At 40.9% G+C, this 26,260-nt stretch overlaps 1 protein-coding gene and 1 non-coding gene across 8 annotated transcripts in view; both read left to right on the forward strand.

Moving 5' to 3' along the window:
• The window catches only part of APP (amyloid beta precursor protein), a 312,804-nt gene that overhangs the window by 232,503 nt on the left and 54,041 nt on the right, over positions 1–26,260 (forward strand). For all 7 annotated transcript variants that reach the window (XM_027543466.1, XM_027543506.1, XM_027543608.1 and 4 more), the window contains 2 exons: positions 5,098–5,226; positions 9,318–9,417. In XM_027543466.1, coding sequence (XP_027399267.1) covers positions 5,098–5,226; positions 9,318–9,417 — 229 coding nt within the window. The remainder of the gene's footprint in view (positions 1–5,097; positions 5,227–9,317; positions 9,418–26,260) is intronic.
• On the forward strand, positions 24,918–25,020 carry LOC113899311. The gene has a single exon (XR_003512895.1). It is a non-coding gene; the product is annotated as a U6 spliceosomal RNA (small nuclear RNA).

The following is a 26,260-nucleotide window of genomic DNA, read 5'->3' on the forward strand; positions in this document are numbered from 1 at the left end:
TTCTGTGACTAAATGTAACCAGCTTCATAGCCCGTTATCTCCCTTGTGCCTTGTTAGGTTCATCAATGAAATGGGTTGACCAGCTGTACCTCTGTCATACGGTTGATAGGAAGATTGTGAATCACTGTGCATGAACTCCCTGAAGCACTGTCTTATTCATATAAGCAGTCAATAAATGTTGAACTGCCATTGCTTAGACAAGAGAAATAAGGAGAGGCAAGACTGTAGAAAAAATGTTTACTGAGTAGCTACTGTGGATGCAGCATTATGCTGAGTAACTAACACAATATTTTTTTTTTTACTGTTCAACAAGGCCCCACTTATATAAAATAATTTTATAAAAATAGTATGTAAATATATTTGCAGTGTTGATACAGTTTTGTCTCCTAATGATAGAATAATGGTTTTAAGTTTCTTCGTGCTGTTTTACATACCCCAATTATCTTCAGAGAAGGTATATAATTTTATTTAATTTTAATTTTGAGATATTAAAAATGTATACACTACAAAGAGTAGTATGAAAATATGTTTTTAAAATATAGATTATGTATCCATCACCCAAATATAAATTATTATCATATTGGTACATTTGCATCAGTTCTTCTTTTCACCATTGAAATGATTCTTTAATGTAATTGTTATATTATATCAGAGTATTGTTGACTGGGGACTTCCCTGGTGGCTCAGTGGTAAAGAATCCTCCTGCCAATGCAAGACACACAGGTTCAATCCCTAAGTCGGGAAGATCCCCTGGAGAAGGGAATGACAACCCACTCTAGTATTCTTGCCTGGGAAATTCCATGGATAGAGGAGCCTGGCGGGCTACACTCCAGGGAGTCACAAAAGAATTGGACACAACTGAGCGACTAAAGCAACAACAATTGTTGATTTACAGTGTCATGTTAGTTTCAGTAACAAACAACGTTTTCATCCCCATGTGTGCCTATGAAAGATCGTTATCTCAGTGGCACAGATGAGGAAACTGAGGCTTAGGTAGTTTGAGACTCATGTTTATTTTTAAATTGATGTTAAGGTTAATAACCACAGGTGGGAGTCTGTGCCGTTTGTGGTGACAGGGGAAAAAAGCGGGGGGTTGGGGAAGAGACTCAAATGTCAGTTATTAGAATTTAGCTTCAAGCATCAAGACCAATTTGGAGCCGTTACATCCTGGCACCCATGCTTGGGGGTGACAGTCCTGAGGACCACATGGCCTTGTAGAAATGTTTATAGGTGACTGACTACCAAAAAAGAAAGAAGAAAAGAGAGTTATGATGAAAAATAATCCTTATGGTCACTTGAAGCATTTTTTGCTTATGTGAGCTCATAAAGAAAAAAAGTTCTATTGTCTTCAAAACAACAAAGCCTTTTCAAGAATTAAAAAATGAAACTGAGCAACTGAGAAACCATATTCAGCCAAGTAGTTGCACCAGTAAGAGGCTGGGGCCTCTTGGATGACTGCAATTATTTGCAGTCCTGTCTGTATCCAACCTTGGAAGTATGACTGCAGTAGAACTAAAGGAGTTTCTTAGGCCTTGGTGCTGAATAAAGGAGCAAGTGTGAAGGGCATGCAATATCCTGTTTGCTCAATCCTGTGTATAAAATATCCATCACATTCAACAGTACTCAGCCTTTGATTTCTGACCTCAAAATTACCTTTTCCAAACAAGTTTGTATAAACTTGGGCTTCCCTGGTGGCTCAGATGGTAAAGAATCCACCTGTAATACAGAAGACCTAGGTTCGATCCCTGGGTCGGGAAGATCCCCTGGAGAAGGGTACGGCTACTCACTCCACTATTCTGGCCTGGAGAATTCCATGGACAGAGGAGCCTGATGGGCTAAGGTCCATGGAGTCACAGAGTCAGACACGACCGAGCAACTTTGATTTTGTATAAACCTATCGCCTTTTACATGTGTATTATCAGTGGAGTTTGTCAATTGTTATTTCTTTTACTGCTTTTCTCCTTTTAAAAAGATTTAAAAGATCATTCTCTAATTTGTAGGGTAAACCAAATTTCACAGTAGCAATGACAATTATAATGATGGGCTGCCAAACACTATGTTTCAAGCTGTGATGTCTGCCTTTTTTGGAGATTATGGAGAAGCACATTGCTTCCAGGATAAACAGAAGAAAGAAGGCAGATGAGCCCAGGTTTACTTTCTTTCTGTTGTGTTTATTTATTTGTTTTCTTAAGTGTAGGAGTGTCGCCTGTGGAAGGCATGAAAGTGAAAGTTGCTCACTCGTGTCCGACTCTTTGTGACCCCATGGACTATACAGTCCATAGAATTCTCCAGGCCAGAATACTGGAGTGGGTAGCCTTTTAGCCTTTCCCTTCTCCAAGGGATCTTCCCAACCCAGGGATCAAACCCAGGCCTCCAGAATTGCAGGGAGATTCGTTACCAGCTGAGCCACAGGGAAGCCCAAGAATACTGGAGTGGGTAGTCTGTCCCTACTCCAGCAGATCTTCCCAACCCAGGAGTCGAATCGGCGTCTCCTGCCTTGCAGGCAGATTCTTTACCAACTGAGCTATCAGGGAAGGCATGGAAGCCAATTCAGAGCAGGCTCTCTGAGTCAAGCACTCTCTATCATGTGTGATTCTTAATACAGAAAGACCAAACCTGGCCCTTGAGAGGCTCACAGTTGAAGAGGGCAGTCAGAAACACGTAACACTCCTCTGTTCTTGGAATTCCCCAGGTAAGAATCCTGGAGTGGGTAGCCATTTCCTTCTCCAGGGGATCTTCCCGACCTAGGGATCCAACCAGGTCTCCTGCGTTGCAGGCAGGTTTTTTACTGTCTGAGCCATCAGGGAAGCCCATATTATTTAATAGGTTGTATTAAATGCAATAATGAGGGTTTGCAAAGCATTTCCTGGGAGCACAAGGAAAGGATACCTACCACTTTTGCCTGGGATGTCAGGGAAGTGGCCCCACAGTTAAGCAACAGGAGACAGGGAGGCACATTCCATAAAGTATTGGGAAACACACACACACCATCTCTGCAAATAAAATCTGTACCTTCCAACTGATTTTCAGGGCACCATAGGTTAATAATAACTGCTGCTGCTGCTGCTAAGTCACTTCAGTCATGTGCGACTCTGTGTGACCCCATAGACAGCAGCCCACCAGGCTCCCCTGTCTCTGGGATTCTCCAGGCAAGAACACTGGAGTGGGTTGCCATTTCCTTTTCCAATGCATGAAAGTGAAAAGTGAAAGTGAAGTTGCTCAAGTCCTGTCCGACCCTCAGAGACCCCATGGACTGCAGCCTACCAGGCTTCTCCATCCATGGGATTTTCCAGGCAGGAGTACTGGAGTGGGGTGCCATTGCCTTCTCCGTAATAATAACTAGATATACCCAAATGGCCAAAATTCTATTTCTGACATGGACTTCCACAGGTAATTTTTGTTTATTTTAATGAAGAGGAAGCATGTATCTTTGGAAATTGTTTTTAAAACTCACATAGTGTAATGCATGTAGCAGTAGAATTGTTAAAGACAGAGAAAGTAGACCTTGTCCTTTTTTAAAAAAAAATAAGGATGAATGCTTTCAAGTAAGACTGGAATAAAAATGGAATGGAACCAATTAGAAAAAAAATAGAAGCACTTAAGAAGAAACTTAATTGTTGCTGAAAGAATTAGAATCTAATCTCATGGAAAGATTTTAATTAAACTCCAGAGTAAAATAAAACATTGGCCTTTCTCCTAGGAAAATATGATGTCTCTTAGAATTTATCAACTATTCCTTGGCCTGCAAATCAGTGGTGATTGTCTGTTATTTTTCTCATTTTGATTATTACATGTTACTGATGGTAGGATTATTTGTGCAGCAATAACTGCTGAGACAACCACTCAGTTCAGTTCAGTCACTCAGTCGTGTCCAGCTCTTTGCAACCCCATGGACTGCAGCACGCCAGGCCTCCCTGTCCATCACCAACTCCCCGAGTTTACTCAAATTCATGTCCATTGAGTCAGTGATGCCATCCAACCATCTCATCCTCTGTTGTCCCCTTCTCCTCCTGCCCCCAGTCTTTCCCAGCATCAGAGTATTTTCAAATGAGTCAGTTCTTTGCATCAGGTGGCCAAAGTATTAGTTTCAGCTTCAGCATCAGTCCTTCCAGTGAACATTCAGGACTGATTTCCTCTAGGATGGACTAGTTGGATCTCCTTGCAGTCCAAGGGACTCTCAAGAGTCTTCTCCAACACCACAGTTCAAAAGCATCAATTTTTCGGTGCTCAGCTTTCTTTAAAGTCAGACTCTCACATCCATTTCTAGTAGTCATGTATGGATGTGAGAGTTGGATATGAGACAATCATTAAAACTGTACAAATAGAAATGTAGTCTCAAGTGCCCCTGTATATTTGGGTGGGAAAACGGGAAGGACCTACGTTAAATCTGACAGATCCAGAATCAACTCTCTGGGCTTCTCTGGTGGCTCAGGGTTAAGAATCCACCTGCCGATGCAAGGGACACCGGTTTGATCCCTGATCCCCGAAGAGCCCACGTGCCTCAGAGCAGCTAAACCCAAGGGCCACAGTTAATGAGCCTGTGCTCTCGAGCTCAGGAGTCACAACTGCCCCTGAAGCCCACATGCCCACAAGCTTGGGCTTGACCACAAGAGAAGCCACCGCTATAAGAAGCCTGCACACTGCACCTAGAGAGTAGCCTAAGCAGCAACAAAGACCTAGCATGGCCACAAATTTTTTAAAAATCCACTCTCCTTCAGTAACAGAAGGCTCTGTGTTTTAAAAGGAATTGTTAACAAGGACAGCCATCATCAAGCTTTTTAAAAATCCACTCTCCTTCCACAACAGAAGGCGCTATTTTAAAAGGAATTGTTAACAAGGACAGCCATCATCTTATGTGTCAAATGCTAAATGCTCTTATAGAAATGAAAAATGGCCAATTGAATAAGGAATTACCTAGGAAGAGGGGAGTGGAGAATTATTTGAAAAGGAGAATTGCCAAAAAAAGAGGAAAAAAAAATGACTCACAGTGCTTTCACATCAGGGGATGAATTAGTGGACCCTCTGACCCCAAAGCGTTTAGAAAAACCAATATTTTGAATCTGAACTTTTTTTTTTTTTCATTTTTGCCCCCTACAGCCTCGTCACGTGTTCAACATGCTAAAGAAGTATGTCCGTGCTGAACAGAAAGACAGACAACACACCCTAAAGCATTTTGAACATGTTCGCATGGTGGATCCAAAGAAAGCTGCTCAAATCCGATCCCAGGTAAGCACAAAGTGTGGTAGTCATGCCACTTGGACAATTCAGTGTCCTTGCCCTTTGAATTGAATCTTTAGGTATTCCCGGAGTAGCCATGGATGTTGGACCTCTATAGCAAGAGTCCTTTAATACCTGGGAAATTCTAGAGGCTTGTCCTAGGGCAGCATGAGATTTGGCACTTCCTGAGTTATAAAAATTTTGTTTTCACAGACAACTAGTCAATCTGATCACACTAGGACCACAGCCTTGTCTAACTCAATGAAACTAAGCCATGCCGTGTGGGGCCACCCAAGACGGGCAGGTCATGGTAAAGAGGTCTGACAGAATGTGGTCCACTGGAGAAGGGAATGGCAAACCACTTCAGTATTCTTGCCTTGAGAACCCCATGAACAGTATGAAAAGGCAAAATGATAGGATACTGAAAGAGGAACTCCCCAGGTCAGTAGGTACCCAATATGCTACTGGAGATCAGTGGAGAAATAACTCTAGAAAGAATGAAGGGATGGAGCCAAAGCAAAAACAATACCCAGTTGTGGATGTGACTGGTGATAGAAGCAAGGTCCGATGCTGTAAAGAGCACTATTGCATAGGAACCTGGAATGTCAGGTCCATGAATCAAGGCAAATTGGAAGCAGTCAAACAGGAGATGGCAAGAGTGAACGTCGACATTCTAGGAATCAGCGAACTAAAATGGACTGAAATGGGTGAATTTAATTCAGATGACCATTATATCTACTACTATGGGCAGGAATCCCTTAGAAGAAATGGAGTAGCCATCATGGTCAACAAAAGAGTTTGAAATGCAGTACTTGGATGCAATCTCAAAAACAACAAAATGATCTCTGTTTGTTTCCAAGGCAAACCATTCAATATCACAGTAATCCAAGTCTATGCCCCAACCAGTAATGCTGAAGAAGCTGAAGTTGAACGGTTCTATGAAGACCTACAAGACCTTCTAGAACTAACACCCCAAAAAGATGTCCTTTTCATTATAGGGAACTAGAATGCAAAAGTAGGAAGTCAAGAAACACCTGGGCTAACAGCCAAATTTGGCCTTGGAATACAGAATGAAGCAGGGCAAAGACTATTAATAAAGTTTTGCCAAGAGAATGCACTGGACATAGCAAACACACTCATCCAACAACACAAGAGAAGACTCTACACATGGACATTACCAGATGGCCAACACCAAAATCAGATTGATTATATTCTTTGCAGCCAAAGATGGAGAAGCTCTATACAGTCAGCAAAAACAAGACCGGGAGTTGACTATGGCTCAGATCATGAACTCCTTATTGCCAAATTCAGATTAAATTGAAGAAAGTAGGGAAAATCACTAGACCATTCAGGTATGACCTAAATCAAATCCCTTATGATTATACACTGGAAGTGAGAAATAGATTTAAGGGAGTAGATCTGATAGACAAGAGTGCCTAATGAACTATGGACGGAGGTTCGTGACATTGTACAGGAGATAGGGATCAATACCATCCCCATGGGAAAGAAATGCAAACAAGCAAACTGGCTGTCTGGGGAGGCCTTACAAATAGCTGTGAAAAGAAGAGAAGTGAAAAGCAAGGAGAAAAGGAAAGATATAAGCATCTGAATGCAGAGTTCCAAAGAATAGCAAGGAGAGATAAGAAAGCCTTCCTCAGCAATCAATGCAAAGAAATAAAAGAAAACAACAGAATGGGCAAGACTAGAGATCTCTTCAAGAAAATTAGAGATACCAAGGGAACATTTCATGCAAAGATGGGCTCGATAAATGACAGAAATGGTATGGACCTAACATAAGCAGAAGATATTAAGAAGAGATGGCAAGAATACACAGAAGAACTGTACAAAAAAGATCTTCATGACCCATATAATCACGATGGTGTGATCACTCACCTAGAGCCAGACATCCTGGAATATGAAGTCAAGTGGGCCTTAGAAAGCATCACTATGAACAAAGCTAGTGGAGGTGATGGAATTCCAGTGGAGCTATTTCAAATCCTGAAAGATGATGCTGTGAAAGTGCTGCATTCAGTATGCCAGCAAATTTGGAAAACTCAGCAGTGGCCACAGGACTGGAAAAGTTTAGTTTTCATTCCAATCCCAAAGAAAGGCAATGCTAAAGAATGCTCAAACTACCGCACAATTGCCCTCATCTCACACGCTAGTAAAGTAATGCTGAAAATTCTCCAAGCCAGGCTTCAGCGATACGTGAACCATAAACTTCCAGATGTTCAAGCTGGTTTTAGAAAAGTTAGAGGAACCAGAGATCAAATTGCCAACATTCGCTGGATCATTGAAAAAGCAAGAGAGTTCCACAAAAACATCTATTTCTGCTTTATTGACTATGCCAAAGCCTTTGACTGTTTGGATCACAATAAACTGTGGGAAATTCTGAAAGAGATGGGAATACCAGACCACCTGACCTGCCTCTTGAGAAATCTATATGCAGGTCAGGAAGCAACAGTTAGAACTGGACATGGAACAACAGACTGGTTCCAAAGAGGAAAAGGAGTACGTCAAGGCTGTATATTGTCACCCTGCTTATTTAACTTCTATGCAGAGTACATCATGAGAAACGCTGGACTGGAAGAAGCACAAGCTGAAATCAAGATTGCCGGGAGAAATATCAATAACCTCAGATATGCAGATGACACCACCCTTATGGCAGAAAGTGAAGAGGAGCTCAAAAGCCTCTTGATGAAAGTGAAAGAGGAGAGTGAAAAAGTTGGCTTAAAGCTCAATATTCAGAAAATGAAGATCATGGCATCCGGTCCCATCACTTCATGGGAAATAGATGGGGAAACAGTGGAAACAGTGTCAGACTTCATTTGGGGGGGGCTCCAAAATCACTGTAGATGGTGATTGCAGCCATGAAATTAAAAGACGCTTACTCCTTGGAAGGAAAGTTACGACCAACCTAAATAGCATGTTCAAAAGCAGAGACATTACTTTGCCAACAAAGGTCCGTCTAGTCAAGGCTATGGTTTTTCCAGTAGTCATGTATGGATATGAGAGTGGGACTGTGAAGAAAGCTGAGCACTGAAGAATTGATGCTTTTGAACTGTGGTGTTGGAGAAGACTCTTGAGAGTCCCTTGGACTGCAAGGAGATCCAACTAGTCCATTCTAAAGGAGATCAGTCCTGGGTGTTCTTTGGAAGGACTGATGCTAAAGCTGAAACTGCAATATTTTGGCCACCTGATGCGAAGAGTTGACTCACTGGAAAAGAATCTGATGCTGGGAGGGATTGGGGGCAGGAAGAAAAGGGGACGACAGAGGATGGGATGGCTGGATGGCATCACTGACTCGATGGACATGAGTTTGGGTGAACTCTGGGAGTTGGTGATGGACAGGGAGGCCTGGCGTGCTACAATTCATGGGGTCGCAAAGAGTCGGACACGACTGAGCAACTGAACTGTACTGAGTTATAAAAATAACAAAGAGTATAAAAATCTTGAGTGTCTATTGCTACTGATTCTTAAGGAACCATTTCAAACTCTGATGACTAAAACAACAAAAACATAAATTGTATACACCAAAACTGCTAACATATGGTCCAGCTAATTAGAGAAGACAATCACAAGCTCCGTTTCTGTAATGGAGCTTGGAAATAATATGAGACTAGATGTAGCTTGGTAGTGATAAGTTTCATACTCTGTCATTTGCAAAGCTTGACAACTGGAATCTACCTGCGGAAATTTAAATTTTTAAATTTCCATAAACAGAAGAGTTTTTCAAGTATCTATCATGAAATATCCATGTGATCCCATCTGTTGGAAAATTTGAAAAACATATATTTAGGACATCAGAGGTTATTTAGGAATCTCAATCATAATTGGGCAGAAATGGTCTTTTCAGCTGGCTGTATATTTTATGGTTATAAACATTTAATGTAATGGGAAGTTTAAAACAGTCCAAAGATGGAGAGCTAAAAATAAGAGAACAAGAAAAATAAAGGTGCCCTTTCGAGTTCAAAGTTCCAGCAGCATTTTGTCAGTTTTATTTGGGAAGTTTGTATCTGTCTGTGGTGCCTGGTAAGGAAAATAACTGTTCCTTACTCCAGAGACGGTTCACCTGGCACTGTCTACCTCCTTTGCTACAGGTTATGACACACCTCCGCGTCATTTATGAACGCATGAACCAGTCTCTCTCCCTGCTCTACAATGTTCCTGCCGTGGCCGAGGAAATTCAGGATGAAGTTGGTGAGTGAGCTGTTCTTTTGATGCTGCACATATAAACATATTTTCCTCGTGCAGGAGAAAATCAGGGAACTGAGTTAGTCTGCCTCGGAAATCACCAGTGTTTTAACAGGTGGAAGGAAAAAGAGCAGATTCCCTTTGATGATGAAACCCTTGGGGAATATAAATGGCTCTCATTTCAGCAATTGCATCAGATCTTAACTTCATGCTTACAAAAGTGGGGAAATGTGACTTGCCTTTTGGTCTGTTTGTGTGATAATGAGCCACTTGTTACTGGATTGTACTTGTCAACAGTTGTCTGACTTAGTCTTGTAAGTTTCACCTTATGTTGCTTTGGTACTTTACAATTTAATAGAAACAACCATTTCGTCATCTCTTAATTCTTAATTATCATACTTTTTGAGTGGCATGATAGACCAGTTTTTCAGATGAAGGGACTCAAATCTACAGTTTTAGGAACTTGCCTATGCCACGAATACTCTAGGGAACCCAGAAAAACCATAAAACTGTGACTTCTGACTTTGAGATGATTGTTGTCTTCAGTAATACATCTTTCTTTGTTGTCTGCCCCACCCCACCCCACCACAGAGTCATGAGTGTTGTCTGAATCAGATTGTTGTTTAAACTTAATTAACTGTGTGCCCACTGTCTTTCATTAAACTTTTATTTAAATAATCACACACTCATAAGAAGTTAGGAAAGTAATACAGAGAAGTCCGGGGTCGACTTCCTCATAGTAACATCTTATATAATGCCATATATTTGCAAAACCAGGAAACAGATCTTGTGTGCCCACTGTCTCCTGTGACCCTAATGATATCTTTAATATTTTGTATGAGTAAGTTTTCCCATTTCTATTTTTCTTGGAAAGGGAGTAATGTATCACATAATGTAATTCTCCACAAACCCCCAAAATGCCTGTATTTAACTTTATCTCACAAAAGTACTTAGATGCATTTGCCCCCGTGCATGTTTCAGCATAAAATAGATGTGTGAATCTGGGTGCCTTGGGGCATGAACTGTTTGTAAATAAGCAATATGTGTGCGGTGTCTCTCTCTCCGTAATGAGTCCTGCCCTTTGTTAATTGGGTTGGAAATAGATGCTTAATTAGGTTTGAAATGGATGCAGGTTGTCTGAAATCAGGCCACCCAGGATACGCTGTAGATGGTGTACAGGTTGCAGGAATTCCTGCTTTGAAGTGCCCGAAACACAGCTCGATTTTTCCATCTCATGCCAGTGCTATTCCACTCTTCTTTTTTTCTAACTTGGCAATGCCTCGCAAGTGTAGTTTGTATTATGGTCAGGTATTTGGCACTTCATCAAGTGGCAATGGTCTGTTCAGTATTGTGTGTTAACATACAGAATCGTTTCTTTAAGAACTGAATATTCTTGTCAGATACATTTGTAAGGTAGACATGTAAGGAAGCTCTAAAATACTGTTTATTAAATAACTATAAGAAAGTCCTCTAGTAAGTTGTAGACGGGACAAAGTCAAAGAAATCATCACATTCTTAATGAATCGAAGCTCCTATCTTCTAGGTGAATGTATTTTTGCCTTCTAGCCATCTTAACAAGCTTATTTTCATAAGGGACTTAGAGCTGTTGCCAGTAATACAACTATGGAAGAATAAGCCATTGCACAAGACTAGAATATTTCACTCTCACCCAGTAATTGGTTGGCTCTTTCTAATTAAATTATCAGATGTTTTTATTGAGCAGACTACTGAAAGCAGTGACCACTAATGAGACACAGTTCCCCAGAACAGATGGCAATTCAGCTGTCTTGAGTGTTGCAAAATGCCCAAGAATCGGGCCACACACTAAACTTCACATCTCAGTGACAGGGAGAATATTCAGAGGGCTAGAATCAAGGAATTATTTTCCTTTAAAACTAAAAAAGCTATTAAGTTGGATTAAGAGCATATCATTTAAAAAATAGTTACGCCAAGTGAAAGAAGCTAGTCACAAATGATCACATATTGTATAATTCCATTTATATAAAATATGCAGAATTGGGAAATTTATAGACAGAAATCATACTGGTGTCTGGCAAGGGCTTGGAAGGTGGGGGTAATGCTGCTGCTGCTGCTGCTAAGTCGCTTCAGTCGTGTCCGACTCTGTGCAACCCCATAGATGGCAGCCCACCAGGCTCCCCCGTCCCTGGGATTCTCCAGGCAAGAACACTGGAGTGGGTTGCCATTTCCTTCTCCAATGCACGAAAGTGAAAAATGAAAGGGAAGTCACTCAGTCATGTCCAACTCTTCACGACCCCATGGACTGTAGCCTACCAGGCTCCTCCATCCATGGAATTTTCCAGGCAAGGGCACTGGAGTGGGGTGCCATTGCCTTCTCCAGGGGGGTAGTAAGAGTACAGTTAATGAATATGTTGTTGTTCAGATGCTAAGTCGTGTATGACTCTTTTTGACCCTATGAACTGCAGCACGCCAAGCTTCCCAAACTCACTATCTCCCTGAGTTTGCTCAAACTCATGTCCATCAAGGCAGTGATGCCATCCAACTGTCTAATCCTCTGTTGTCCCCTTCTCCTCCTGCCCTCAGTCTTTGCCAGCATCAGGTTCTTCTCCAATGAGTCAGCTCTTCGCATCAGGTGGCACAGGATTGGAGCTTCAGCTTCACCATCAGTCCTTCCAATGAATATTCAGAGTTGATTTCCTTAGGATTGACTGGTTTGATCTCCTTGCTGTCCAAGGGACTCTCAAGAGTCAGATAATGAAATGTTTCTAAAATTAGACAGTAATAATGGCTGCACAACTCTGTGAATACACTAATACCCATAAATATTAATACATTTAAAACAGTAATTTTTTTGGCATGTGAATTATATCTCAATTAAGCTGTTGCTTAATAAAAATAAAGTCACCCCTTAACTTAGCACAAAAAAAGTTTTGTCATTCTAAGTACACTGAACACCAAATCCTGAAAGATAATCATTTTCAAAATCTTTCTCGCCTCCATTTTTAAATGGCTGTTTCCTATGGGAGCAGAAGCTTGCATTAATGAACTCCATTAAATAGGTCTGTGTACCATTGGAGGTTCTAGCACCAAAGCCAAAGAAGAGAGTTCGTCTATGAGCTCAGCTGTCTCATAGAAGCGTTCTTCGTTTGAAGGAACATCTTGAAATAACTTCCTCCTAAAGTAGGAGTATGGATAAAACAGGGCTTCCCAGGTGGCACAGGGGCAAAGAACCCCTCTGCCAATGTAGGAGACTGAAGAGACACAGATTCAGTCCCTGGGTCGGGGATCCCCTGAAGGACGAAATGGCAGCCCACTCCAGTATTCTTGCCTGGGAAATTCCATGGGCAGAGGACCAAGGCGGGCTACAGTCTGTGGGTTCCCAAAGAGGCAGACTTGGCGACTCAGCAACAACAAATGGATGAAAAAGACGGACCATGGGTGCTAATTGTTTAAGCTGAGTGGGAGTTCTTTGTAGTAGTCTCTTTACTTTTGTATATGCTTGAAATTTTCCACAATAGAAGTTGTTGATTTGTCGCTTACTTTCTAAATAGAATCTTCACAATTTTCTTCCAGTTTATGTCTTGTACATTTAATTGTTTCTGCATAAAAGCTTCGTCATTTAGTCTGATGTACACGCATCTGTGTTTTCTCTATAATCAAATTTTAGATTTGGAGTCAGTTCAGTGTAAATAAGGATACTAAAATTCCGAGCCACTGGTCCAAGGAGAGGATCCAAAAGAGCCTACAAATGCATGCTTTTTGTATAAAAGTTTGTGCTTATAAACACAGGCAGTTTGGATATATTTAATACTGTAAAACATCGGGAGAGAAATACAGTAGTTTTGTCACATGAGGGTTAATAGTTGCTCTGGAGATGAAGGGTTTTCAACAGCCCTGAGAAACTGCCAGTATCTTTGGTGATGTAGGTTTACCTACTCTGGGTAATTTATGTTCCCATGAGGGTAGAATTCTCTAGCATGGAGGAAATTGAGGAAGAAGCTGGCCACGGCAAAGAGAAAAGGGCAAAAGTGAGAACTGACATCAAATTTGTGGCATCAAAAAGTCAGTAAAGTAAGACTGACTAGAGTCTAGAATTCACCATGCCACTAAGATCCAGCTCTGCTCATTTTCAGCCACTGCACTTTCCTGAGAACCACATTTGTTTATGCTAGTCTGCTGTTAACTCCTGTAAATCCTATATTCATAAACCTAACAGCAGCCTGTCTGCTGATTCTCAGCAACATATTCCAGACTCAGTACAGGCAGAACTTGTTTTATTGTGCTTTGCAGATACTGCGTTCTTTACAGTTTGAAGGTTGGTGGCAACCTTGTCTCAAGTGAATCTATCAACACCATTTTCCAACTGCATTTTCTCACTCCATGTCTCTGTGTCACATATTGGTCATTATTGTGATATTTCATTCTTTCTCATTATTATTATACTTGTGATGGTGATCTATGATCAGTGATCTTTGATGTTGTTCAGTCGCTAGGTCGTGTCCAACTCTTTGCATTCTTGTGGACTGTAGCCAGGCAGAATACTCTGTCCATGGCATTCTCCAAGGCAAGAATACTGGAGTGAGCTGCCATTTCCTCCTCCAGGGGATCTTTCTGACCCAGGGATCAAACCCATGTCTCCAACAATGGCAGGCAGATTCATTACCACTTGGAGTTTGCTCAGAACATGTCCGTTGAGTCAGTGATACTATCCAACCATCTCATCCTAAGCCGCCCTCTCCTCCCTTTGCCTTCAATCTTTCCCAGCATCACAGTTTTTTTCCAGTGAGTCAGCTCTTTGCATTAGGTGGCCAAAGTATTGGAGTTTGGTTTTCAGCATCAGTGCCTCCAGTGAATTTTTAGGGTTGATTTACTCTATGAAATCATATTTCAGATATTGTTATTATATCTGTGATGGTGACCTATGATCAGTGATCTTTGATGTTACTATTGCAAAAAGATTGTGACTTGCTAAAGGCTCAGATGACAATTAGCATTCTGTAGCAATAAAGTATTTTTCAATTAAGGTGTGTTCATTGTTTCTTTGATATAATGCTATTTGCACTTAATAGACTACAGGGTAGTGCAATCATAACTTTTATTTGCACTGGAAAACCAAAAAATTCATGCTAATTGCTTTACTGCAGTTTTCTGGAACAAGCCTGCAATATCTCTGAGGTATGCCTATATTTCACCCATTTCTCAAACTCCAAACTATGTGTTTAAAGAAAGCATTGGGTCCCTCTTGAAATTCACTCATTTTACAGTCTCTGTTATGGGTTCTCCCAGTTGTCCTAAACCATATCCATGGTGCGTTCCTTTCCTCCACCCATGATTGCTCATCAATCTGAAATCTATGTATTCTACCTCCTGTATTCATGAGGACTGCCTTCTCTGTAAACCCATGTTGTTAGCTCAGATCCTCATTCTCACATGAGTTTCACTGGACTCTCAATGGGTCATCCTGCCTCTTATCTTTCCATGGCTCCCTTCTACCCAGACTCTTCCTCTTCAGAGCTGACTTCCTGCTAAAATGAAAAGACAGCCCACACATGGTTCTTCCTTGCTTGAAAAGCAGCATCCTTCGGTGCTCAGCTGAAATGCCCACACTCCCATAAGCCCTTGACTAATTTGCATAGGAAGCCAGGTGGAAGAGCTGGTGTTTGAGTGACAGCTGTATGGCAAACTGATGACTATGTCTTACCTATGATGTTGCTGGCCTAAGTTCTTTATGAAAGTCCACCCTTGCTGAGGTTCAGGGTCATCACATGTAGATGTGGCAGGTGGTTTAGGGATAGAGTGTGACCGACCAATATTCATTAGTACTGCTGTGTCAGATGGTAAAGAATCTGCCTGCAATGCAGGAGACCCAGGTTCCATCCCTGAATCAGGAAGATCCCTGGAGGAGGAGGGGATGGCAACCCACTCCAGTGTTCTTGCCTGGAGAATTCCGTGGACAGAGGAGTCTGGAGGGCTATAGTCCCGGAGGTCACGTGACTAACACTTTCACTGTCCACATGAAGCGGAGCTTTCTTGTAATTCACACAGAAGTACCACATGTGCCAGTGATGGCTCTGGTGAATTCAGTGTCTGCACCCCCAACTTACGATTGAAGAAACTGAACCTCAAGAGAGAGGTCACTGACTTGGCCTTAACCAATTTCACGCAAAGATGGGCTCAATAAAGGACAGAAATGGTATGAACCTAACAGAAGCAGTAGATATTAAGAAAAAGTACAAGAATACACAGAAGAACTGTACAAAAAAGATCTTCACGACCAAGATAATCATGATGGTGTGATCACTCACCTAGACCCACACATCCTGGAATGTGAAGTCAAGTGGGCCTTAGAAAGCATCACTACGAACAAAGCTAGTGGAGGTGATGGAATTCCAGTGGAGCTATTTCAAATCCTGAAAGATGATGCTGTGAAAGTGCTGCACTCAATATGCCAGCAAATTTGGAAAACTCAGTAGTGGCCACAGGACTGGAAAAGGTCAGTTTTCATTCCTATCCCAAAGAAAGGCAATGCCAAAGAATGCTCAAACTACCACACAGTTGTACTCATCTCACACGCTAGTAAAGTAATGCTCAAAATTCTCCAAGCCAGGCTTTAGCAATATGTGAACTGTGAACTTCCAGATGTTCAAGCTGGTTTTAGAAAAGGTAGAGTAACCAGAGATCAAATTGCCAACATCCACTGGATCATGGAAAAAGCAAGAAAGTTCCACAAAAACATCTATTTCTGCTTTATTGACTATGCCAAAGCCTTTGACTGTGTGGATCACAAGAAACTGGAAAATTCTGAAAGAGATGGGGATACCAGACCACCTGACCTGCCTCTTGAGAAACCTATATGCAGGTCAGGAAGCAACAGTTAGAACTGGACATGGAACAACAGACTGGTTCCACATAGGAAAGGAGTACGTCAAGACTGTATATTGTCACCCTGCTTATTTAACTTCTATGCAGATTACATCATGAGAAACGCTGGACTGGAAGAAGCACAAGCTGAAATCAAGATTGCCGGGAGAAATATCAATAACCTCAGATATGCAGATGACACCACCCTTATGGCAGAAAGTGAAGAGAAACTAAAAAGTCTCTTGATGAAAGTGAAAGAGGAGAGTGAAAAAGTTGGCTTAAAACTCAACATTCAGAAAACGAAGATCTGAATGTTGAGTTTTAAGCCAACTTTTTCACTCTCCTCTTTCACTTTCATCAAGAGACTTTTAGTTGGGAAAATGGCATTGAAACATGTGAAATGTCATAAAAAAAAGAAAAGAAAACAAAGATCATGACATCTGGTCCCATCACTGCATGGCAAATAGATGGGGAAACAATGGAAACAGTGTCAGACTTTGTTTTTTGGGGGCTCCAAAATCACTGCAGATGGTGACTGCAGCCATGAAATTAAAAGACGCTTACTCCTTGGAAGGAAAGTTATGACCAACCTAGATAGCATATTGAAAAGCAGAGACATTACTTTGCCAGCAAAGGTCCATCTAGTCAAGGCTATGGTTTTTCCATTGGTCATGTATGAATGTGAGAGTTGGACTGTGAAGAAAGCTGAGCGCCGAAGAATTGATGCTTTTGAACTGTGGTGTCAGAGAAGACTCTTGAGAGTCCCTTGGACTGCAAGGAGATCCAGCCAGTCCATTCTGAAGGAGATCAGCCCTGGGATTTCTTTGGAAGGACTGATGCTAAAGCTGAAACTCCAGTACTTTGGCCACCTCATGCGAAGAGTTGACTCACTGGAAAAGAGTCTGATACTGGGAGGGATTGGGGACAGGAGGAGAAGGGGACAACAGAGGATGAGATGGCTGGATGGCATCACTGACTCGATGGATGTGAGTCTGAGTGAACTCCGGGAGTTGGTGATGGACAGGGAGGCCTGGCATGCTGCGATTCATTGCGTCGCAAAGAGTCGGACACGACTGAGCGAGTGAACTGACTGACTGACTGATGGTTAAAGTGAGGAAAATGGCATTGGAGCCAAGGTCTGCATGAGTCTGAGATTTATTCTGTCTCTGCTACCCACTTTTCTACTCTCAATTCAGTAGAATTCTCTTCTAGATCCTCAGTGTCTCTTCTAGAATTCTCTTCTAGATCCTCAGTGTCTAGAGCACCAGATACCCACCTTGAGTACCATACTCTGTTTTGTGTTTAATTGCGGACATGTTCACCAGCCGCCCTCATCCTGTGAGCTCTTTCTGGACATGTCTTGGGCATGCTCGTATCCTTGGGGTCCAGCATAGGACCTGGTACTCTGTGGGTATCAGTCTTCATAGCTTGTGCACGGGTGCTCAGTCTCTCAGTCGTGTCCAACCCTTTGTGAACCCATGGACTGTAGCCCACCAGGCTCCTCTGTCCATGGGATTTTCCCGCAAGAATACTGGAGTGGGTAGCCATTTCCTCCTCCAGAAGATCTTCCCAATCCAGAGATCAAACTGGCATCACCTGTGTCTCCTGCACTGCCAGCAGATTCTTTACTGCTGAGCCACCAGACAAACCTGTAGCTTGCTGCTGCTGCTGCTAAGTTGCTTCAGTCGTGTCCGACTCTGTAACCCTGAAGACCCACCCTGAATGCCTTCCTTAGCACGTAGCATAGCTAGTGTTGCATAGAAGAGACCTCTTTCCTCAGGCACAGCATTCTCTAAAGCTGTAATTGATCAAGCCAGCAAAGTGGGTGAAGCTGGCACAGCTATCAAAGAATCAAGCAGAGTTCTCAGCGCTGGAATGAATAACATTTTACAGTATTAACCTCTGTCATTTCCATGACCTTCTGCCGTTTGGTTTTCTGCCCAATTCATATATTTTGACACTTGATCTATTAAATATGTTGTCTGGTTTGACTGTCCCATCAACAAGGGTCTGAATCTGTTTATTTGCTTTGCTTCACCAATAAGAATGAATTATCAGAACTACTCTATTATTAGTCTTATAAAAGCTTGCCATTTATTACTTTATAATAATTTTTCAGTTCAGTTTGAGTTATTATTATGTGCAAGTTCCCAGCCATGTCATTGATTATTTAATGTCTTCCTTTTTAAAAGTAAGGTATTTGCATACAAATTAGGAAGTTTTCTGTAAAGAAGGGCTTCAGGCATTGTTTGTAGAGGGGGGGAAACCCCTTATTCGTTTAAAATAACTGTTTAGGACTTTATTTTTTATTCAGCAAATGATAGAATCATTAATGTAAGGAAAATATGCCTCTTTTCAATGTCCATATTTTAATCATCTTTGAACTCTTCACAAAGGCAGAATTCCTTCATCTCTACTATTGTTCAGCTCAGTTTTTACTTTGTCAATTTGCTGTGTCAGCATGATCGTGTTTTTCTACCCTTGGTAATCTTCCTTGAATCTATGCTAAAAAGAATTCTATTCTTCTGTAAGCACTGAGGTTACTTATCAAAATGCTTCATTTTGTAGCTTTCTCAAGGCTAAAATCATTGCAGCTCTTGAGAGATGGGTGTTTCACAGAATGTTGTAATGACCAATTTATGAGAAAGTCAGGAAGAGGGAAGGTGGAAGGAAGGCCCAATTGTTTTATACTCTGTTTTGTTTTATTTTTTTCTTTTATCATTCAAAATTAGTAAAAGCATGAATTATTATAAATCAGATGTTGAAAGTTCCATCTCTGACTGAACAAATTCATGGTGAATGGGGTAGGATTGAACTATGTGGAAGGAAATCAAGAAACTCAGTTAATGAAGGAATGCTTATAATTTTTTATTACAATTTGACTGTGGCCCCTTGATAAACTCTTCATCTCTTTGGGGAAAATACAGCATGTTCACTTCAAGGACAGTGTCTCCATTCTCTGCTCCTAATAAACCTATTGATTTGGGGATTTAATGAATCCAAAGTAAGCTAGGTTTAAATTAGAATATTTATAGCACTTGCCAGACCAACAAAAAGGAACATTCATTACTACTGAGAATTTTAAGTATTCTTGTATATAATTGTTAGTCAAGGAAGGCCATCAGGGAGAAAAAAATCATAAAAGTAAATAAAATGAACAAAGGCAGACAGGACTTAGCAACTGAACAACAAAAAATAAAGTGAAACAACTAGTAACTTGCTCTGCTCTTATTCTTTGTTTTTCATAAGAAATGACTTTTATGTATATGTAGATTTTTTATTTTAGAGATGATTTAACTATTTGGATATTCAGTTGTTGCTGTTGTTCAGTCGCTACGTTGTATACGACTCTTCACAAACCCATGGGCTATGGCACTCCAGGCTCCTCTGTCTTCCACAATCTCCCCGAGTTTGCTCAGACTTATGTCCATTGAGTCAGTGATGCTACCTAACCATCTCAACCTCTGCTGCCCTCTTCTCCTTTTGCCTTCAGTCTTTCCCAGCATCAGGGTCTTTTCTGGTCAGTTGGTTCTTTCCATCAGGTGGCCAAAGTATTGGATATAAGGACATTTATTTGTCTCATAAATTGCCAAAGACATGTTCTTCCCTTAGTCTTGCAGTAGTCTCAGAGCTCCTTACTCATATTTTTTCCAGTATTACTGCCTGAATTATAGTTTTGACTGGTGTTTATTTGCCTACCTATAACTGTGTATCTTTGGCCCCCTTGTAGCAAAACAGTTACTCTTCCAAAATAGAACCACTCATTTTATGAGAAAATGAAAATGTGTTGTCAAGTGACCTACATCAGTCAGTTCAGTTCAGTCGCTCAATTGTGTCCGACTCTTTGTGACCCCATGAATCACAGCACGTCAGGCCTCCCTGTCCGTCACCATCTCCCAGAATTCACTCAGACTCACATCCATCGAGTCAGTGATTCCATCCAGCCATCTCATCCTCTGTCGTCCCCTTCTCCTCCTGCCCTCAATCCCTCCCAGCATCAGAGTCTTTTCCAATGAGTCAACTCTTCACATGAGGTGGCCAAAGTACTGGAGTTTCAGCTTTAGCATCATTCCTTCCAAAGAAATCCCAGGGCTGATCTCCTTCAGAATGGACTGGTTGGATCTCCCTGCAGTCCAAGGGACTCTCAAGAGTCTTCTCCAACACCACAGTTCAAAAGCATCAATTCTTCGGCGCTCAGCCTTCTTCACAGTCCAACTCTCACATCCATACATGACCACAGGAAAAACCATAGCCTTGACTAGATGGACCTTTGTTGGCAAAGTAATGTCTCTGCTTTTTAATATGCTGTCTAGGTTGGTCATAACTTTCCTTCCAAGGAGTAAGCATCTTTTAATTTCATGGCTGCAGTCACCATCTGCAGTGATTTTGGAGCCCAGAAAAATAAGTTCAACCACTGTTTCCACTGTTTCCCCATCTATTTGCCATGAAGTGATGGGGCCAGATGCCATTATCTTAGTTTTCTGAATGTTGAGCTTGAAATCAACTTTTTCACTCTCCACTTTCACTTTCATCAAGAGACTCTTTAGTTCTTCTTCACTTTCTACCATAAGGGTGGTGTCATCTGCATATCTGAGGTTATTGATAGTGTGATATACTGATCTCATTTCTTGCGATCCAAGTGGACCCTAGCAGTCATTGGATGACTTATATATAAAATACATTGTTTATTTTATGCCATTGCAGTGGTTCTCTGGATTATGTTTTCAGTCTAAATAACTAAGTGCTGTCTATTAAAATCTTTTGCTTTATTAATTGGGCTTTATGCCTTTTTATTATTGAGTTGCAAAAGTTCTTTATTCTGGAGACTAACCTCTCGTTAAATATATAATTTGAAACTATTTTCTCCCATTATGTAGGTTTTTTGCACTCTTTTGATATCCTGTGAACACACAAAATTATAAAACTTTGATGAAGTCCAGTTTATCAATTTGTTGTTTCTATTGCTTATGCTTTAGTGTTATGTCTAAAAACCATTGCCTGATCCAAGGTCAAATGTATATCTGTGTTTCTTTCCAAGAGTTTTATAGTTTAACCCTTATAGTTAGATCTTTGATTCATTTGGAGTTCACTTTTATATGTGGTGTGAGGTAAGGATCCAGCTTCATTCTTTTGCATGTGGATATCCAGTGTCCCAGCACCATTTGTTGAAAAAACTGTTCTTTCTATTCTAAGTGGTCTTGGAACCCTTGTCAAAAATCAGTTGACCAGCGACGTAAGAGTTTGTTTCTTGACTCTCAACTCTGTTCCTTTGCTCTATATGTACATCCCTATTATTGTTGTAATAGTAGGGATTTTTCATGGACTGCACTATTTTGACTACTGTAGCTCTGTAATGAGTTTTGACGTCATGCGCTGTGAGTCATCCTTTGTTCTTTTTCAAGACTGCTTTGACCGTTTGGGGTCCCTTGCTTTTCCATATGAATTTCAGAGTCTTTTCTCCTTTTTTCTACAAGAAAAAAGATAGTCAAAATTTTAATAGGGATTACCTTGAATCTGTAGGTCAATTCAGGCAGTGTTCTTATTATAAATTTTTTTGGCTTTTTTTCCATTGGAATAGAATTGATTTACAATGTTGTGTTAGTTTCAGGTGTACGGCAGCATGATTCAGTTATACATATACTCATTCTACTTCAGATTCTCAGTGTTCTGTAATAACCTACATGAGTAAAGAATCTGATTCCTTTTCATTTCCTTCTGTTTTTATTGTAATTTTTTAAATGAAGTTTTAAAACACTGTCACTACCTAAAGAGATATCCATTATGAGATGATTCCTCTGTATTCCCATGCAGGAGGGTTAAGCTTTAGAAGCAGCAGGAAAATTGATTTAGCACACTGATACCCTTTATCCCAAACCTGCCTGAGATGCAAGGAAATTTCTATGTGAACTTTTCCTTAAGTCATGATGACTATGACACACGGACACATTGGTGTGTTTTGTCTGTTTCCGTGCCATCCTCTGATGTGTGTGCGTGTGCACGTGTGTGTGTGCGCGCGTGCCTCAACCACGTGGATGAAACCTGACGCATTGCCTCCCACCCCGAGCTCTGCGGCTGCCTGTGATGATCCCTGGTGCAATTCCAGGGTGTTCCCTGAGCTCACCAGCTCTTATGCATGGCCCTGTAATTTGAATCAAAATTCAAGAAGAATTCTTAACTAAAATGATTGGGAGGTGAAGTCAGACCACAGTAGAGGCTCCTAGACTGTTTCTGGCGGGGAACCCTGCAGCAGATGTGTCTGATTTTTTATTGGCAGGGGGATAGATTCTGGGGAACAACCAGTGATGTTACACTGGAGAACAAGGTCTGGCTATCTTGTCTTTCACAACCAGCTGCCTTCAAGGTTCATATTTTGAAAGAGAAGAAAAGTGGTAGTGATATTGCTGCTGTGAATATAGAGATGCATTCAAATTGAGATTAATTTTGAAATTTATTTCCACAGAGTCTAACTCGAAAAAAGATGAATGTGTTTACATGTGAGAAAGAGTTTGGAAGGAATGTTAATTTGCCTCTTGCTCATAACTCAGAAACCAATTTTGCAGTGTGCTCCCTGAGTAAGCCCCATTGCTGTGCCGTGCTCAGTCGTGTCGGACTCTTGGAAAATCCCAGGCAAGAATACTGAAGTGGGTTGCCATTTCCTCCTCCAAGGGGATCTTCGTGACCCAGGGATAGAACCCGGGTCTCCTTTGTCTCCTGCATTGCAAGCAGATTCTTTTACTATTGAGCCACCAGGGAAGCCCAAGCTCTGTTACTTTTTCTTAACTCTTCTCCTGCCATCTATGCTATGGTCTGCTTTATAAAGTCAGTAATAAACAGTAAAGTATAATGTCTCATCAAAAGTAGGAGATCGGGAATTTCCCTGGTGGCTTAGTGGCTAAAACTTCGCCTTCCAATGCAGGGCATGTGGGTTCAGTCCCTGGTCGGGGAGCTAAAATCCCACGTGCCTCTCCTGTGGCAAAAACCAAAACATAAAGCAGAAACAATATTGTAACAAATTCAATAAAGACTTTAAAAACGGTCCACTTCAAAAAGAAACCTTTTTTTTAAAAAAAAAGGAGATCTATTAACCCATTCCTGTTTATGAGGCATAAGTCCAAAGCAATGCTGACATCATATGAATCATCATGCTATTCAGAGTCTTTTGGACTTGGGGTGAGAAAGTGGTCAAAAGACCAAAGTCAGGATGTTACTTAATTTCAACTACTATTGCAGATCCATTGATCTAAGACAGTGGATTGAAAATGGACTATTTAATGTTTTAAAAAATTTTATAAATATATTTATGACTACATGTGCTCATAAAAGCATGAGTTAAATCTCATTATTTCTGTGGAACACCAAATAGTGACCATTTGTCTTATCTTTCGCATGTCTCTGTATCTTTGTTTTTGGTCTGGGTGGTATTGAGACGAGTCTGCCCATACCCTTTGAGCAAATAGAGGAATTGTGTGTTCAGCTTCCTCTTAAATATGGAACTTGATAAAGCTGCTCCTAAGGTCAACAGAGACCAGAGACACTGTCATCTGAGAGAAGGAAGAAGGGCCAGCTGCAAGTTTCACACCTCTCAGAAGCAAGAGGCTGAACCAGCCAGCCTGCCTTGGCAAACAATTCATTCCTTCTCTTTCAGAGGCTGGCAGAGTGAAGGGGAAGCTGGGGCTGTAGCTAGTTGCTTCTGAAGCTTTGCCAAGTTATAAAGAATTTCCCGAGGCATGAAGAGTAGAGATCTGGGAGTGCCACAGGGAACATTTCATATTAATATGATTATACTTATTAGCATTTTATACTCTTTTTATTTAGGAGATTGTTTTTATTTAGAAGCAAACCAAATTTCACATTCTAGGTTTGGGGCAAAGATGGGAGACATTCAGAGAGAAATTGCTGTTTGAAGTTCTAAATGAGTAACTCTTTTGGAAAAACCTGCCTTCATTTTGTTGATGATGACTGAGGCTTGAAATAATTAAAATGGGTTTGCTCTCTAATGATGGGCTTCCCAGGTGGCACTAGTGGTAAAGAATCTGCCTGCCAGTGCAGGAGACATGAAAGACATGGGTTCAGTCCCTGCGTCGGGAAGATCACCTGCAGAAGGGCATGGCAACCCACTCCAGTATTCTTGCCCAGAAAATTCCACAGACAGATGAGCCTGGTGGCCAGGCTACAATTCATGGGGTCACAGAGAGTTGGACAGAACCGAAGCGACTTAGCATGCACGCACGCACACTCAAATGACAGTCAGCATATGTGATAGAAAGGAAAGTTGCCGAAATAGCCTTTTTGATGTGACTTACATTATAAGAAAAGTATTGTGGTGGGGCTTGACTTGAAAACATAATCATTCATACTTTGACCTTTATTACATTAAAACTTTTTCTTTATCTCGTGACTATGACCTGATAGCTTATACTTCTTGCTGTTTATGTTTCCCATGATACCAAAAATCAGTTTCCTAAAATTTTTATATATGACACATTGGTAATAGTTATAACTATTACATTATTAGAGTTTTCTAATCAAACTGCTTTAGTCAAATAAAAAGAAAACTAACTTTATCATTGCCACTGAGCTGTCACTAGATAATGCCTTAATTCTTGGTCACCACTCTTAATGATTTCAAGGAAGTATTAGAGGGCTTCAGAAGTATAATATGATGCTTACTTTGGGAGCAAATATACTAAAATTGGAACAATACAGAAAAGATTAACATGACTCCTGCTTAAGTATGACATGCAAATTTGTGAAAGCTTCCATGTTTTCAATCCATTGTATATGAGGCGTCTAGAATAGTAAATTTATAGAGACGACGTAAAACGGTAGTTGTCAGGGCCTAGGGGGAGAAGGGAATGGGGGATTAATCTGTAATGAGTACAGAGTTTCAGTTTGGGAAGATAAAAATGTTCTAGAGATGGAAGGTGGTGATGATTGTGAATATACTTAAAGCCACTGAAACCGCTTTTAACCACTTAAAATGGTTAAAATAGTAAGATTTGTGTTATATTTATTTTTCACAATAATAGTAGCTCTCTATGTACATTTATATCATTTGCCATTTTGAGTAGCAAAGGCATCTAAAAATTAATCCAAGGATGTTGGATCTTCAATAAGCATTCATTACACTCTCCCCATATTCCAGATATATGCACATTGCCAGACATTTTCCAGGTATATGGCACAATCTTTCATACCTGAATAATTTGGAATCTGCTTGGGGAGACTTTGGATAAACACAGTTGAAGGAGAGGCTTCTCTCATTAAGCTGAGGGATGTTGATCGCATGTCTCTTGGCATTAGGTAGCATCATCTGGCAGCCATTCCTTACTTCCTTCATCACTTATTGAAGATAATTAGAGGAGAAAGGAACCTAGTCTTCAACCGGCTCAGCTCCATCATTTCACTGGCTCAAAGAGAGTATAATCTGCCCAAGGTCATGCATCTGGTTAATAAGACTAGAGACCGAATCTATTCTGGTGTCTGTGTATCCAGTAGTATTTGTTCTGCCTCCTTGCTGAGGCCAAGTTAAACCAAAATGGATTTTGGAAGCTGTTTATTCAGCTTCAGGACCTGTTCTTTGAAAATATTATGGGTACAAGAAATGGCCCTCTTTTAGCATATGTTACTCAGTGATAAATGCTTCCCAAGCTCAAAGACTCAACACCCTTGGACACTTAAGTCAATGTGAATGTATTCATAAAGGACATTAGTGTCAGCCGCATTGTGCGTTTGCAGGATTTTTTGTACATTTTTATTCTGCATTGGCTTAGAAATCATATGCGAACGCATGAAAACTGACAACAAACGTGCCTTCTTCTGTATAATTGCCATTCACTTACTCTGCGCAGAACAAGCACACATTTCTCTGAAAACACAAGATAATAATACTCAGCTAGGTCTTAACCGTTTGTGAGGGATCTGACTTAGTGTTTAGCTCTGCGAATGTCAGTGGCTGGAGCCCTTCACATCATGCACATCATTAAGTCATCTCCTAAGCCAGAGGAGA

The sequence above is a fragment of the Bos indicus x Bos taurus genome, chromosome 1 (genome assembly GCF_003369695.1).
Source record: "Bos indicus x Bos taurus breed Angus x Brahman F1 hybrid chromosome 1, Bos_hybrid_MaternalHap_v2.0, whole genome shotgun sequence".
Taxonomy (NCBI): domain Eukaryota; kingdom Metazoa; phylum Chordata; class Mammalia; order Artiodactyla; family Bovidae; genus Bos; species Bos indicus x Bos taurus.